The sequence below is a fragment of the Ceratotherium simum genome, chromosome 29 (assembly GCF_057802395.1).
Source record: "Ceratotherium simum simum isolate JZ-2026a chromosome 29, ASM5780239v1, whole genome shotgun sequence".
In the NCBI taxonomy this organism is placed as follows: Eukaryota; Metazoa; Chordata; class Mammalia; order Perissodactyla; family Rhinocerotidae; genus Ceratotherium; species Ceratotherium simum.
Window position 1 is genome coordinate 22,744,009 of NC_141928.1, and position 12,674 is coordinate 22,756,682.

General features: G+C 39.1%; 1 protein-coding gene across 5 annotated transcripts in view; it reads left to right on the plus strand.

Moving 5' to 3' along the window:
- The window catches only part of FKBP15 (FKBP prolyl isomerase family member 15), a 70,665-nt gene that overhangs the window by 8,807 nt on the left and 49,184 nt on the right, over positions 1–12,674 (plus strand). For all 5 annotated transcript variants that reach the window (XR_015548948.1, XR_015548949.1, XM_087419267.1 and 2 more), the window contains exons 3-8: positions 4,264–4,366; positions 4,815–4,884; positions 9,167–9,241; positions 9,566–9,664; positions 11,561–11,710; positions 12,604–12,672. Coding sequence is in view for 3 of the 5 variants with exons in the window: in XM_087419267.1 (XP_087275393.1) it covers positions 4,264–4,366; positions 4,815–4,884; positions 9,167–9,241; positions 9,566–9,664; positions 11,561–11,710; positions 12,604–12,672 (566 nt within the window). In the remaining 2 variants the exon portion in view is untranslated. The remainder of the gene's footprint in view (positions 1–4,263; positions 4,367–4,814; positions 4,885–9,166; positions 9,242–9,565; positions 9,665–11,560; positions 11,711–12,603; positions 12,673–12,674) is intronic.

Sequence of the window (12,674 nt, forward strand, 5' to 3'; positions counted from 1 at the left end):
TTGATGAGCCGTGAGTAGGTCCGTGCCCAGGACCCGAACCAGCGAACTCCAAGCTGCCAAAGTGGAAGGCGCAAAGCCAACCGCTACGCCACTGGGCCGGCCCCGAGTTAATTACACTTTTAAAGGGGAATCATAGAGGCATTTCAACTTTAAAAAATTACCTATACAGTCTTATGTAGGCATTTACAAATAAAAAATAAAGTAGCAATACAGGAGACCTTCTCTGGTCAAGGGATGTTTATATAACAAGTCTTTGTGGGGAAGATGGCTGCAGCATAGTTCTTGAATCTCTTCAGATTTCAATATAGAAACAGACAGGGCAACTAGATATAAAAGACAAACTGCGGATAGTATTTACAACAAAACCAATTGAAAAGATATCCTCATGAACCCCCAAATATGAACAGGTATGGACAAACCACTAACAGCCACGAGACTTGCGTAGTATCAGTATTTGCATGGGAGAAAGCAGGGAAGCAGTGGGAGCATGTCTGAATTTGAGACAAGGAGAACCCAAAATAGCCAACAGGTGTCCATGGAAAATATGGCAGGCCAAGCTGAAACTGAAAAGCGTTTTACCCACTTAGTGGGTATGTACAAGGGGTGGGTGATGGGGACTAAAAGAACTGGAGCAGTTTCGCTCCTGTGAACTTTTGAAACTCACCGACTGTGGTGACCTTTCAGGACAGATCCTCACACTGAGAAGAATCTGCTGGGAATGGAATTAAAACTGAGATATAGGGTTATTAGAAGTGAAGGAGAGAAGATCCACATAAAAGTAAGGATAGAAATAGAGTCAGGAAGTCTCAGGAGGAAGCCACCCTATTTTTGAACTCTATACGAAAACAACAGAAGAGGGAGCTCTATGAAGTTAGGAAAGCCACCCTGAACCACGTCTCCTTCTGAAAGTTCAGAAAAGCAAATTTCACATAAAAATGAGCAATAGAACAGTATCAGAGTCCAGCTCCATGCAAAGTTATTATAAGAACAAAGAGAGCAAGGAACAGATTAATATCCCTATAGACAGTGAGAGTTCTATTCTGTCAGATTTTCTTACCAAATAGATCGAAACTACAACCACCTGTTCACATTAAGAAAATATAAGACGTGAAATGAGAACATAAATGAGAATTAGAAAATCTCAGAAGTGACAGGACTTGGACAAGAATTAGAGATGAAAGAAAAATTATTTCAGAAACAAAGACTAAATTAGAAGGAACACAAGAATGAATAAACATAACAGATTATGCCTTAGGAGAAATAGAAAGTAAGAGGAAGAAATTTTTTAGATAAAAATAAAAAATTTAAGAGAGAAAAGGTTTTAAAGGAAAGCGACAAGTATTGAAGATAGCAAAGAAGATCCAACGTATGGAATATATATTCCCTGAAGAAGAAGAAAAAGCAGGGGGTAAAAGAACAGACACTAAAAACTAACTCAAGAAAACTTTGCTCAAAAAAAAAGATTCGAAACTATGTATTAAAAGAAGTCCTCGTGAGTAGGAAATTCAAGAATCTGTACAACACTGATTTCCAAGAGGAAGAAATGTGTCGCCAATGAGGAGATCACATGATTGTGGATGTCTGACTCATTTATCCCTCTAGCAAATCCACAAATAACCTTCCATTTCCAGGGCGTTAGGTAGGGAGATAGCGTGTACTGGGAGAAGTTGAACAAACCTGAAGGAGGTTGCTAGACTGACCTTGGGAGACAGTAATTTTTCTCAGTGTTTCAGACTTGTCCTGATAACCTAACTCTGGCCTTAGTTACTCTTTTTCCTGTCATACACTGCTTATCAGAAGAAAAGACTTGTGTATTTATTTATTTATTTTTACTTATTTATTTTTCTTGTGAGGAAGACTGGCCCTGAGCTAACACCCGATGCCAATCCTCTTTTTTTTTTTTTTTTTGCTGAGGAAGATTGGCCCTGGGCTAACATCTGTGCCCATCTTCCTCTGCTTTATGTGAGATGCTGCCACAGCATAGCTTGATGAGTGGTGCATCGGTGCGCACCTGGGATCCGAACCTGCGAACCCCAGGCTGCCGAAGCAAAGCGAGAGCACTTAACTGCTGCGCCACCGGGCGGGCCCCAGAAAAGGTTTATTGTAGTATTACATACAGCTGGAAAGTACTGATTGAATTCAAAACTATGTCGTAGGTTTTTACAAAATAATAGGGAAAACCAGACTAGGAAAATAAACAAACAACATAAATGGGCAGTTCATCAAAACAAATGGCCAATACAAATCTATAGAAAATGTTAAAATTTCTGCTTCCCTCTAATCAATAAATGCAAATGAAAACAACAATGAGATGGCATTCCCCTTTCTCTACTGCCCCCCTCCCCTTGGTAAAGGTTTAAAAAGATGATCCCTCCTTGTGGGCAGGGTTGCAGAGCTGGCACACTCATACTGCCAGTGGGAGTGTAAACTGGTATGGCATTTCTCAATGGCGTTTGGGCAAGATGTAACAAAACAAAGTTGTTTACATTCCTTTACCCTATAATTGCATTTTTAGGAATTTATTCCAAGAAAGGAATTAGAGGTACATATAAAAAAGTGTGTTTTAAGGATATTCACTATAGCATTATTTATGATAGAGAAAAATTGGGAACAGTCCAAAGAAATGGAAAACAGTAAGAAATTAGATAAATTCTAGTAGAGTCATAATGTAGTATTTTATGTAATCACCAAAAAACATTTTTCGGACTCTTTCGTCTTTGTTTCGGAGACTATTTTGAAGAGTATAAGGAAATGCGTATAACTAAGTGAGAAAAGGAGGTTGTCAAATCATGTCATTAATTTTGTTTAAAAAAAGATAATAAAAAAGCTTATGTGTATAGAAAAAGGACTAGGAATAAATACCTCAAATTATTAATGTTTATTTTCGGGTGGTGAGAATAGAGGTTATTTTTATTTTCTTTATATGTTTCTATATTTGTAAGTTTTCTATGATGTACATATACTCTGTAATCAGAAAAAAATGTCAGTACTGTTAAAAAACAAAATTCAAATGAGTAAATTTTAAAGATCTTACTGGCTTTATTTAACGATTCATGAGTTGGATAGCATCCAATTTAGCAAATAGAAAGGAGCTCTGAGGAGCTGTACAAAATGAAAGACTTTTATAGACAGAAGGGAGCAGGAACAAGTAAGTTATACTAGGCAAAAAAGTGGGTCGGTTATTGCAAGGTTACATTCCTTTAGAGAATGGCAGGGGTCTATCAGGCAGATTACCTAACTAGTGCTGATGAGGCAATTCCTGATGGACTGGTTTAAGACTCCATTTCTGGGAGAGCTGAAACTGTAATTAAGTCCCGGTTTGGTGGGACTTAGTATAAGTAACTCCATTTGGGGCCTGCTGTCTTTATGTTTCTTTTTTTTGAGGAAGATCAGCCCTGAGCTAACATCTGTTGCCAGTCTTCCTCCTTTTTTCCTTTTTTCTCCCCAAAACCCCAGTAGATAGTTGTATGTCATAGTTGCACATCCTTCTAGTTGCTTTATGTGGGACGCTGCCTCAGCATGGCTTGATGAGAGGTGCAAAGGTCTGCGCCCAGGATCCGAATTGCCGAACCCCAGGCCACCGAAGTGGAGTGTGCGAACTTAACTGCTATGCCACCAGACTGGCCCCTGTTGTCTTGTTTTTAACAATACAAAAAAGAAAAAAGAAATCAAACCAGGATACTTTTGAAAATAAATTCTTGGTTACTATGTCCGTGCAGTGTTCTCACTACTCTTCCATCAACAGATTCATGTGCAGAGTGTAAATATGCAATTTGCTCCAAATATACTATTTTAAAACGTTAGTTTTACTGTATACCACTGCGAAAGTTAAGTAATTGATGTGATCTAAATGTCATAAATTTTCTACCCCAGAAGTAAGAGAAGGGGAAATAACTATTTTTAACTTATTATAGTTGTCAAAATATTGGAAGGAGGAAAGAAAGTAGATGGACTATGACCTGGCTGTCTAGACAGTGCTCCTTCTTCAGCCCAAAGACTTGTTTGGAGTGGAGCCAGAGTCCTGGGTTCCAGTCCTAGGCTGGCTGCCATCATTGTGTAAGGCACTTGGGTGCTTAGAGCCTCAGTTTCCTCATCCCCAAACAAGGTCACAGGATTGTTTGTGGATCAAATGAGGCTAATGGTCATGAAACGATTATACCACTAACTAGAAGATGTAAAGAAGAATTTGAAGCTGCTTTAATGGTTAAAAATCAGTTTCAAGCAAGAAATGAAGGACAACTTTGTTTTCTTCTTCATCTTCAGGAAATCAGGCAACACCGAAAGCAGCACCCGCCACAACTGGTACTTCCACCGTAACTGGTACTTCCACCGTACTGTTTGCAACCGCAGTCCATGCATATCGATGGTAAGTAGCCGAGAGGGAGCGGTTTCTGAAGTTGCAGGGTGGGTTAAGCTCCTATTTTTTCTCAGTAAGCCTCTGTTCATTGCGAAATGGCTACTCAGCCCTTCCATAGACAAAGTATCAATAATGCTTTTCAACATTGCGGTTGGAGAGTTCTGCACATAAAACCTTGAAGAGCCGTTATCTTGTCTTCTCTCGCTGGGAAGTGCTTGTATCCTCAACAGCTGCCTTTCTAAGTGCTCAGAGAAAGCCACTCCACTGAGCTGTCATGAACAATAGATATTTAAAGAGTAAGGAAGTTGTGTAAGAGCTTTAAATTATAAACTGCTCACCTCTGTCCCTTTCTAGAAGCTGAATGACTAGATGCCCCACTTCTGTATGGCAGGAAAGAAAGCTGGTTCTACTTGGCTTAAGGAAGTATTAATACCTGTTGTTTTTCTTGCTTCTGTAGCATAAATGGTCAATATGTAAAGCAGGGCAAATTTGGTGCTGCAGTCCTGGGGGATCACACAGCCAGAGAGGTGAGAATGCCCCCACATTGCATGTATATTCAAGTGTCTCAAGTCATGCTGATTAGCTAGTTTTTATCTGGGCTTGCCCAATGTCTCATGTGTCAGAGGATTAAAGTGATTGTTTGTATTGGATGTGAATTTTTAATATTAGGTATACAGTAGCATTTAGAGTCACATTTTGCTTACCATTGTGCGTTAAAAGAAATCCAAACACTCAAAATCTTTTTTTCTTTTATTTTTATTAAAAAAATTTTTTTTTTTGTGAGGACGATCAGCCCTGAGCTAACATCCGTGCTAATCCTCCTCTTTTTGCTGAGGAAGACTGGCTCTGAGCTAACATCTATTGCCAATCCTCCTCCTTTTTTTTTTTTCCCCCCCAAAGCCCCAGTAGATAGTTGTATGTCATAGTTGCCCATCCTTCTAGTTGCTGCATGTGGGACGCGGCCTCAGCATGGCCGGAGAAGCAGTGTGTCGGTGCTTGCCCGGGATCCGAACCCGGGCCGCCAGTAGTGGAGCGCGTTCACTTAACCGCTAAGCCATGGGGACAGCCTGCAAACACTCAAAATCTTTAAGTTTGACCTTTGTGATATGGACGTAGCTTAAGAATTTGGAGAGTTTTGGAGTAAACCATTTACCAAGGACATTCCTTTGTTAGGTAATGAACAACACTGAGTGTACTACTCAGAGCATTATGTCCTTGTGCCTGCATTAATGACCAGTGTTTGTCCTTTAAAATTTTGATAATGAGATGGCAGTTGATCACATTGTGTAATATTGGTTTGGGTCAAAGAGAAGAGGTGGCTAGAAGCCTCGAGACTGATTTCCTCGTGTGGGTTGTATCTAGCTTCAAATTCTGCTTCGACAAGTTTGAACATTGTTGAAGTAAGCATAAGAAATTATAGAATTTCAGAGGTCCTGAGAGCATGGAGTCCATGCTCCTCAGAGACTCCGAGATCCCGAGAGACAAGATGCCCTGTTCAGGGTAACTAATATAATGGACAACACTCATTTGTATTAATAATAAACAAAAAACTTAATTATGGAAATTTGGAAACACATATAAAAATAGTGGGAGTAGAATAATGAACCCCCAGACACCCATTACTAAGCTCTAACAATTATTAATCTTGTTTTGTCTTAATTCCTGCCTGTCTTCCTTCTTCCCCTGCTGAGATTATTTTGAATAAATCTCCAGCATAAAATTTTAGCTGTAAATATTTTAGTATGTATCTCTAAAAGATAAGGATGTTTTTAACATAACCATTATGCCATTATCACACCTAGAAAACACCCACAACAATTCTTTGCTCTCATTCACTACCATTCGTGTTCAAATTTCTCTGATTGTCTCTTTTTTTCTTTTTTTTACAGTTTATTTTAATCAGGATCTAATAAGGTCCATACATTGCAATTGGTTACTATGTCCCTTAAATCTCTCTCATTCTCCCATCTGGAGGTAAATAATGTCTGGTTGTCTCTCATTTTGTCATGTTAGCAGCCATCGATGATTATTATCTAGATCTATTCATTCATTAGTGGTAGCCATTTGGATTTTAAAATTCTGGTATTGGGACTTCACCACCTGCTAGAATGCAAGAGGTTGTGGCAGGCAACATTCCCACTGTAACAATTACAAAAAAGCAGATAAATTGCAACTATCATATTTTAGAATTCATTGGAGAGCTGTGGAAGTGATGCGGAATAGATGAATAAAATTTCAGAGAGAGAAGAGACAATGAGCTGAGTGTTTCCTTTCCTTGAGACTTTTGCTAATGCCTAGGAGTAGACTAAGCCTCAGATATGGGCCAACTTTGTGGGAAAGAGGTTGGCAAAAGCTAGAGGAGCTCCAAACACAAAGATGTTTTTTTTCCATGGGATGTTTGCTGAGTTTTGGGATGGTGTCGAAGTCCAGGGGCTGTGCCAGAAAGGCAGAGGGAAACTTCTGCAATCTTGTGGTGCCTAGAGTTTAAGTCCTCCTGTAGCACCAGGACCTTACTGGCAACAAGCAGCAACCTTCCTCTCAATACATTTGCTAGATTTTGACCTTCATGGAGAGGGGGCTGAAGAACTCAGCTCAGAATCTCTGATGGGCATTCAGGACTGAGGAATCAGAGACCTTCCACGCTCTCAATCAAAAGCTTGGGAAGATAATGCTTGAGAGTAGGGACTACCCAGAAGTGGACCAACTCTTAGTAAACCTATATCCTTCCCTGACTGGCTCAATCTATCTATAATTGAATTGGATTAAGGTGATCAGCCCCTTACTCTATCTACCTAATGTAGGATAAGGAAAGTCTTTTCTGGTGCAAGATTGTATATGAGCTCCCATAGGCTCTTCCTCCCCTCTGAGGTTCAATTTTAATTATTTGTTTAACTATGGTTTTATGTGTGTGTATGTGTATAGTAAATATATATGAAACATAAAATTTGCCATTTTAACTTATTTTTTGGAAATAATTTTAATCTTTTAATTTTTTTGTGAGGAAGATTAGCCCTGAGCTAACATCTGATGCCAATCCTCCTCTTTTTGCCAAGGAAGACTGGCCCTGGGCTGACATCCATGCCCATCTTCCTCTACTTTATATGGGACGCTGCCACAGCATGGCTTGACAAGTGGCGCGTCAGTCCACACCTGAGATCCGAACCTGCGAACCCCGGGACGCCAAAGCGGAGCGTGCGAACTTAACCACTATGCCACCAGGCGGGCCCCACATTTTAACCTTTTTTGTGTGTGCGTGTGAGGAAGACAAGCCCTGAGCTAACATCCCTTGCCAATCCTCCTCTCTTTTGCTGAGGAAGATTGGCCCTGGGCTAGCATCCATGCCCACCTTCCTCTACTTTATATGGGACGCCACCACAGCATGGCATGACAAGCGGTGCGTCGGTGCGTGCCCGGGATCCGGACCTGTGAACCCTGGGCCCCGCAGTGGGGTGCGTGTACTTAACTGCTACACCACCGGGCTGGCCCCTTAACCATTTTTAAGAGTACAATTCAGTGGCCTTTGTTACGTTTACAATATTGAGCAACCATCACTATTACCTATTTCCATTTTTTCGTCACCCCAAACAGAAAATCTGTGACCATTAAGCAATAACTTCCCATCCCCCCTTCACTTATTGTCTAATAACCTCTAATCTACTTTCTGTCTCTATGAATTTCCCTATTCTAGATATTTCATTTAAGTGGAATCATACAGTATTTGTCCTTTTGTGTCTGGCTTATATCACTTAGCATATTATTTTCAAGATCCATCCATGTTGTAGCATGTATCAGAACTTTATTCCTTTCTCTGGCTAAATGATGTCCCATTGTATGTGTATAACACGTTATAAACAATGTGTATGTGTATAAGCAATTTTGTTTATCCATTCATCAGTTGATGGACCGTTGGTTGTTTCTCTCTTTTGGCTATTGTGAGTAATAGTGCAGTGAACACTGGCATACAAGTGTATGTTTGAGTCCCTGTTTTCAGTTCTTTGGGGTATATACTAGGAGTGAAAATTGCTGTGTCATGTGGTAATTGTATGTTTGGCTTTTTGAGGAACTGCCAAACTATTTCCACAGTGGCTGTACCATTTTACATTCCTACAGCAATATATGAGGTTCCGATTTCTCCACTACCTTGCCAACACTTTGTTATTTTTCCATTGATTTTTTTTTTTTTTTTTGGTGAGGAAGACCAGCCCTGAGCTAACATCCATTGCTAACCCTCCTCTTTTTTTGCTGAGGAAGATTGGCCCTGGGCTAACATCCGTGCCCATCTTCCTCTACTTTGTATGGGATGCTGCCACAGCATGGCTTGACAAGTGGTGCGTTGGTCCATGCCTGGGATCTGAACCTGCAAACCCTGGGCCACCGAAGCGGAGCATGCAAATTTAACCGCTGTGCCACTGGGCTGGCCCCTCCATTGATTTTTTTTTATAGCCATTCTAGTAGGTGTGAAGTCGTACCTTATTGTGGTTTTAATTTGCATTTCCCTAATTACTAATGATGTTAAGCATCTTTTCATGTACCTGTTAGTCATTTGTGTAGCTCTTAGTCACCCCTTATACAAATGAAAACACCAATGAAATAAAGACATTGCTAATTATGGTTAGAGTAAGGCCACAATGAGAAGAGAGTAAAATGCATAGTGAGAAGATATAATTTAAAATCTCAGCTTTAAGGGATGAACTGAGCTTTGAGTTTTATACCTCTATGAAGCATCGCCCCTGACATCTTACTGCTCATTTTGTATTGCCTTTTGACTTCTGTTCCCTTTTTTTTCTGCCTGTCTTTGCTTGAGTACAGTATAGGATTCTTCTTTATATCAGTCAACAACAGCGAGTTACTGTTGCCAGGATTCATCCGAACTTTGAGCTAATGGTAAGACTTCCCATATTAGAATCATTAGTTCCTTTGGGATAGTTCATAGGAGAGACTGGTTTGTGCATACCTGGTGGGAATTAGATCTGCTTCAGCCCTGGATGTCAGAGTGGATATCCTAACAGAGCCTCTCAGAAAGGTCTCTTGGCTACCTTCTGGGAATGTGGACTGAGGGATAGTTGGTGGAGGGTGGGAGGGAAGAAGAAAGTTCCCTGATATCTCTCTTTGAGGTCAGCTGAGTCAAGGCCTTTCTATATGGGTTTAGGTAGTCAGATTTATCTGCTGTGCTGCCTATGGTTATCTCAACATTTCTCCCTTCCCCAGGTTAGGCCCAATAACTATAGCACCTTTTATGATGACCAAAGACAAAACTGGTCCATCATGTTTGAGTCAGAAAAGGCTGCTGTGGAGTTCAATAAACAGGTAATACCATCTTATTCTTTCTGTGAAAATGTAAACACTAGTCTAGATTTTCCTTGATTTTAGGAAAATGTATGGAAAACTCATAACCTGCTGTATTTTGTTAGCGGCGAGCTAAATTTGTCGCCTGAGGTTATTGTATTTCAGGGAAATAATAGGAATACTTATTGAAATTGCTTGAAAATGAGACTTTAATGTAAACTTACTTCTTTAAAACATTTTCCACTTCATAAATTATCTTAATGAATAAATAAAACTATCTTTTAAAAATAGTGTCTTAAAAGAATTTTTAAAAAGTTACTACATGATCATTGTAGAAAATTTAGAAAAGCATATATATATATTTTTTTGAGGAAGATTGGCCCTGTGCTAACAGCTGTTGCCAATCTTTTTCTTTTTCCTCCCCAAAGCCCCAGTACATAGTTGTGTATCACAGTTGTAGAGTTGTAGCTCTTCAGTGTGGGATGCTGCCTCAGCATGGCTTGATGAGCAGTGAGTGGGTCCATGCCCAGTATCTGAACTGGCGAATCCCGTGCCGCCAAAGTGGAACATGCGAACTTAACTGCTATGCCACTGGCCCGGCCCCTAGAAAAGCATTTTTTAAAAAAATCACTCATAATCTTATTACCCAAAGTAACCACTATTAACATGTTATGTTTCTTTTTTTTCTATGCATAATATACATAAGTAGATATACTCTTATAAGAGTTTTATATCTTGCTAATTTTGTTAGCAATGTATAATGCATCTTTCCCCACTTCATCAAAAATTATTTGGAAACAGTTTTGAGAGAGGCATAATATGAGGTTTATATATTATAAATAAATCTTTAATTTATTTAACCATTCTCTTACTTTTAGGCATTTAGATTGTTTTCAGTCTCTGAAATAAATGATACTGTAGTGACCATTTTTGTACATAATTCTGTGTCCTTTTTTTTTCCTCTGATTATTTCCCTAGGAAAGATTTCTAGAAGTGAAAGAGTGAGTCAGGAGTTCAAATATTTTTATGATCTCTGTATACTTTGTATATACTTTGGCACACTGCTTTCCAGAGAGATTGTACTATTTCACATTTATATGAGTTGTCTCGCTATACCTTTGCCAACATTTAGAATTATCCTTTTTTTTTGTTTTAGTCTTATTTGCTTGATAAAAAATGACGTCTCATTGTTTTAGTTAGCATTTATTTGATTGCAATAATGAAGCTTTTTAAAGAAAATGAGTAGCAAGTTTCTAATGTATTATATTTTAAAACATTGACTAAGAATAATTATTCATAAAGATATGTCTGACTCTTTTGTCTAAGATAATATGGCTAAATCTGTAGGGTTAAGGTGGAGTAGGAATTCTGGGAATGCAATGTGGTTTTGTAAAGGGCCTTTTTTCTAGTTTATTGTTTTTAGAAATGCCTTTTGAAATTTTTTTAGAAGCTTCCCTTCTTTCATAGGTTTCCCAAACACTGAAGCAGTAAATCAGTATAGTAATGGTCGCTAATGTTTGTTGTGTACTTGCAGTTATGTGCCAGGCACCGTGCCAACTATTCTCCTTGTATTAGCTCAGTCTTCATAACTACCCTAGGAGATATGCAAAGCTTTTATCTCCATTTTACAGAAAACCTCTGTGAAATTAGGTTCACAGACAGGTTAAGTTATTTGGCCAAGGTTACAAGTTAATAAGTGGCAGTGCCCAGATCTGTACCCAGACAGTCTGACTCCAAAGCCATACTCTTAGGCACTTTGATTCCGGGCAAGATTACTGACTTTGGAATGGTTTACTTCTAAACATGCAATCTGTTTTGTTAGTGGTTGCCACTGTTTGGAAAAGAGCATTAACGATATTGGAATGAGTACTTACTGAGCTTAAACTAAGTTTATGCTGCTTCGATTTTGTCTCGCAGGTGTGCATTGCCAGGTGCAACAGCGCCTCTTCCCTGGATGCAGTGCTCTCACAGGACCTCGTTGTAGCAGAAGGCCCTGCTGTAGAAGTTGGCGATTCTTTGGAAGTGGCCTATACCGGCTGGCGCTTTCAGAATCATGTGCTGGGCCAGGTAAGAAAATGTACCCTGCAGGTTCTTTTGTCATTTAGATAGCACAAGGGCTATTCTAGTGTAAGTTATTATTACTGTGAATTGCTGCTGTTGGCAAATAGAAATCTTTTAGTAGCCCTGCTTTAGTTGCTGCAGCCGCTTTTGGGGCAGAGTCATGAAATGTTAATGTATAAAATCTGCTCAGTGTCACCGTGTCTCTTCTACTTAGAGAAAATGGAAACTCCAAGTATCATTTCTAGTAATTGTTCACATGTACGTCTTGTCCTCCTTTACCAGTTTTAAACTTGAATATAGTCTTATCGGATTAGGTCTTAAAACTTCTTTTTAGATCTTCTTCGCAGTTGTTTCTCTGTTTTTGTTATAGTAGATACTGTAAATAGATTGGGCTTGTTGTGTTTTAATATTATTAAGGCCTCAAAAGCAGTATGGTATGATAGAAAGAGGGTTAGACTATGAGTCAAAAAAATACGGATTCAGGTCTCAATTTTATCCTAACTTGACCTTGTCAGGTCATTTAAGCTCTTAATTTTTTTTCCCCCAATCTGTGAATGGAGGTTAGTGATACCTACCCTGCTTACTTTGCAGGATTGGTGTGAGCATCAAATGAGAGCATTTATTTGAAAAGTATAGATGAAAACGCTTTTAAATACTTGGTGGTAGAAGTTTAGTTTTTTTTAAACCTGGAAAATCATTGCCTCAGAGATATTCAGTGTAATAACACCTTTTAGTCATGATGCGGTCCCTTCTTTTCAGTCTTTTAAGAACTATTTTCCCAGTGTATTTGACATTCCCTATTCCAGAAGTACTGTGCTGGTATGTACTAAGTTGGATGTCATAATGATTATTATTATTTTTGAAATTGGCTGACTTCATTTACTTGGATCAAATTGCAGGTTTTTGACTCCACTGCTAACAAGGATAAGCTGCTTCGCTTGAAATTAGGATCAGGAAAAGTCATCAAGGT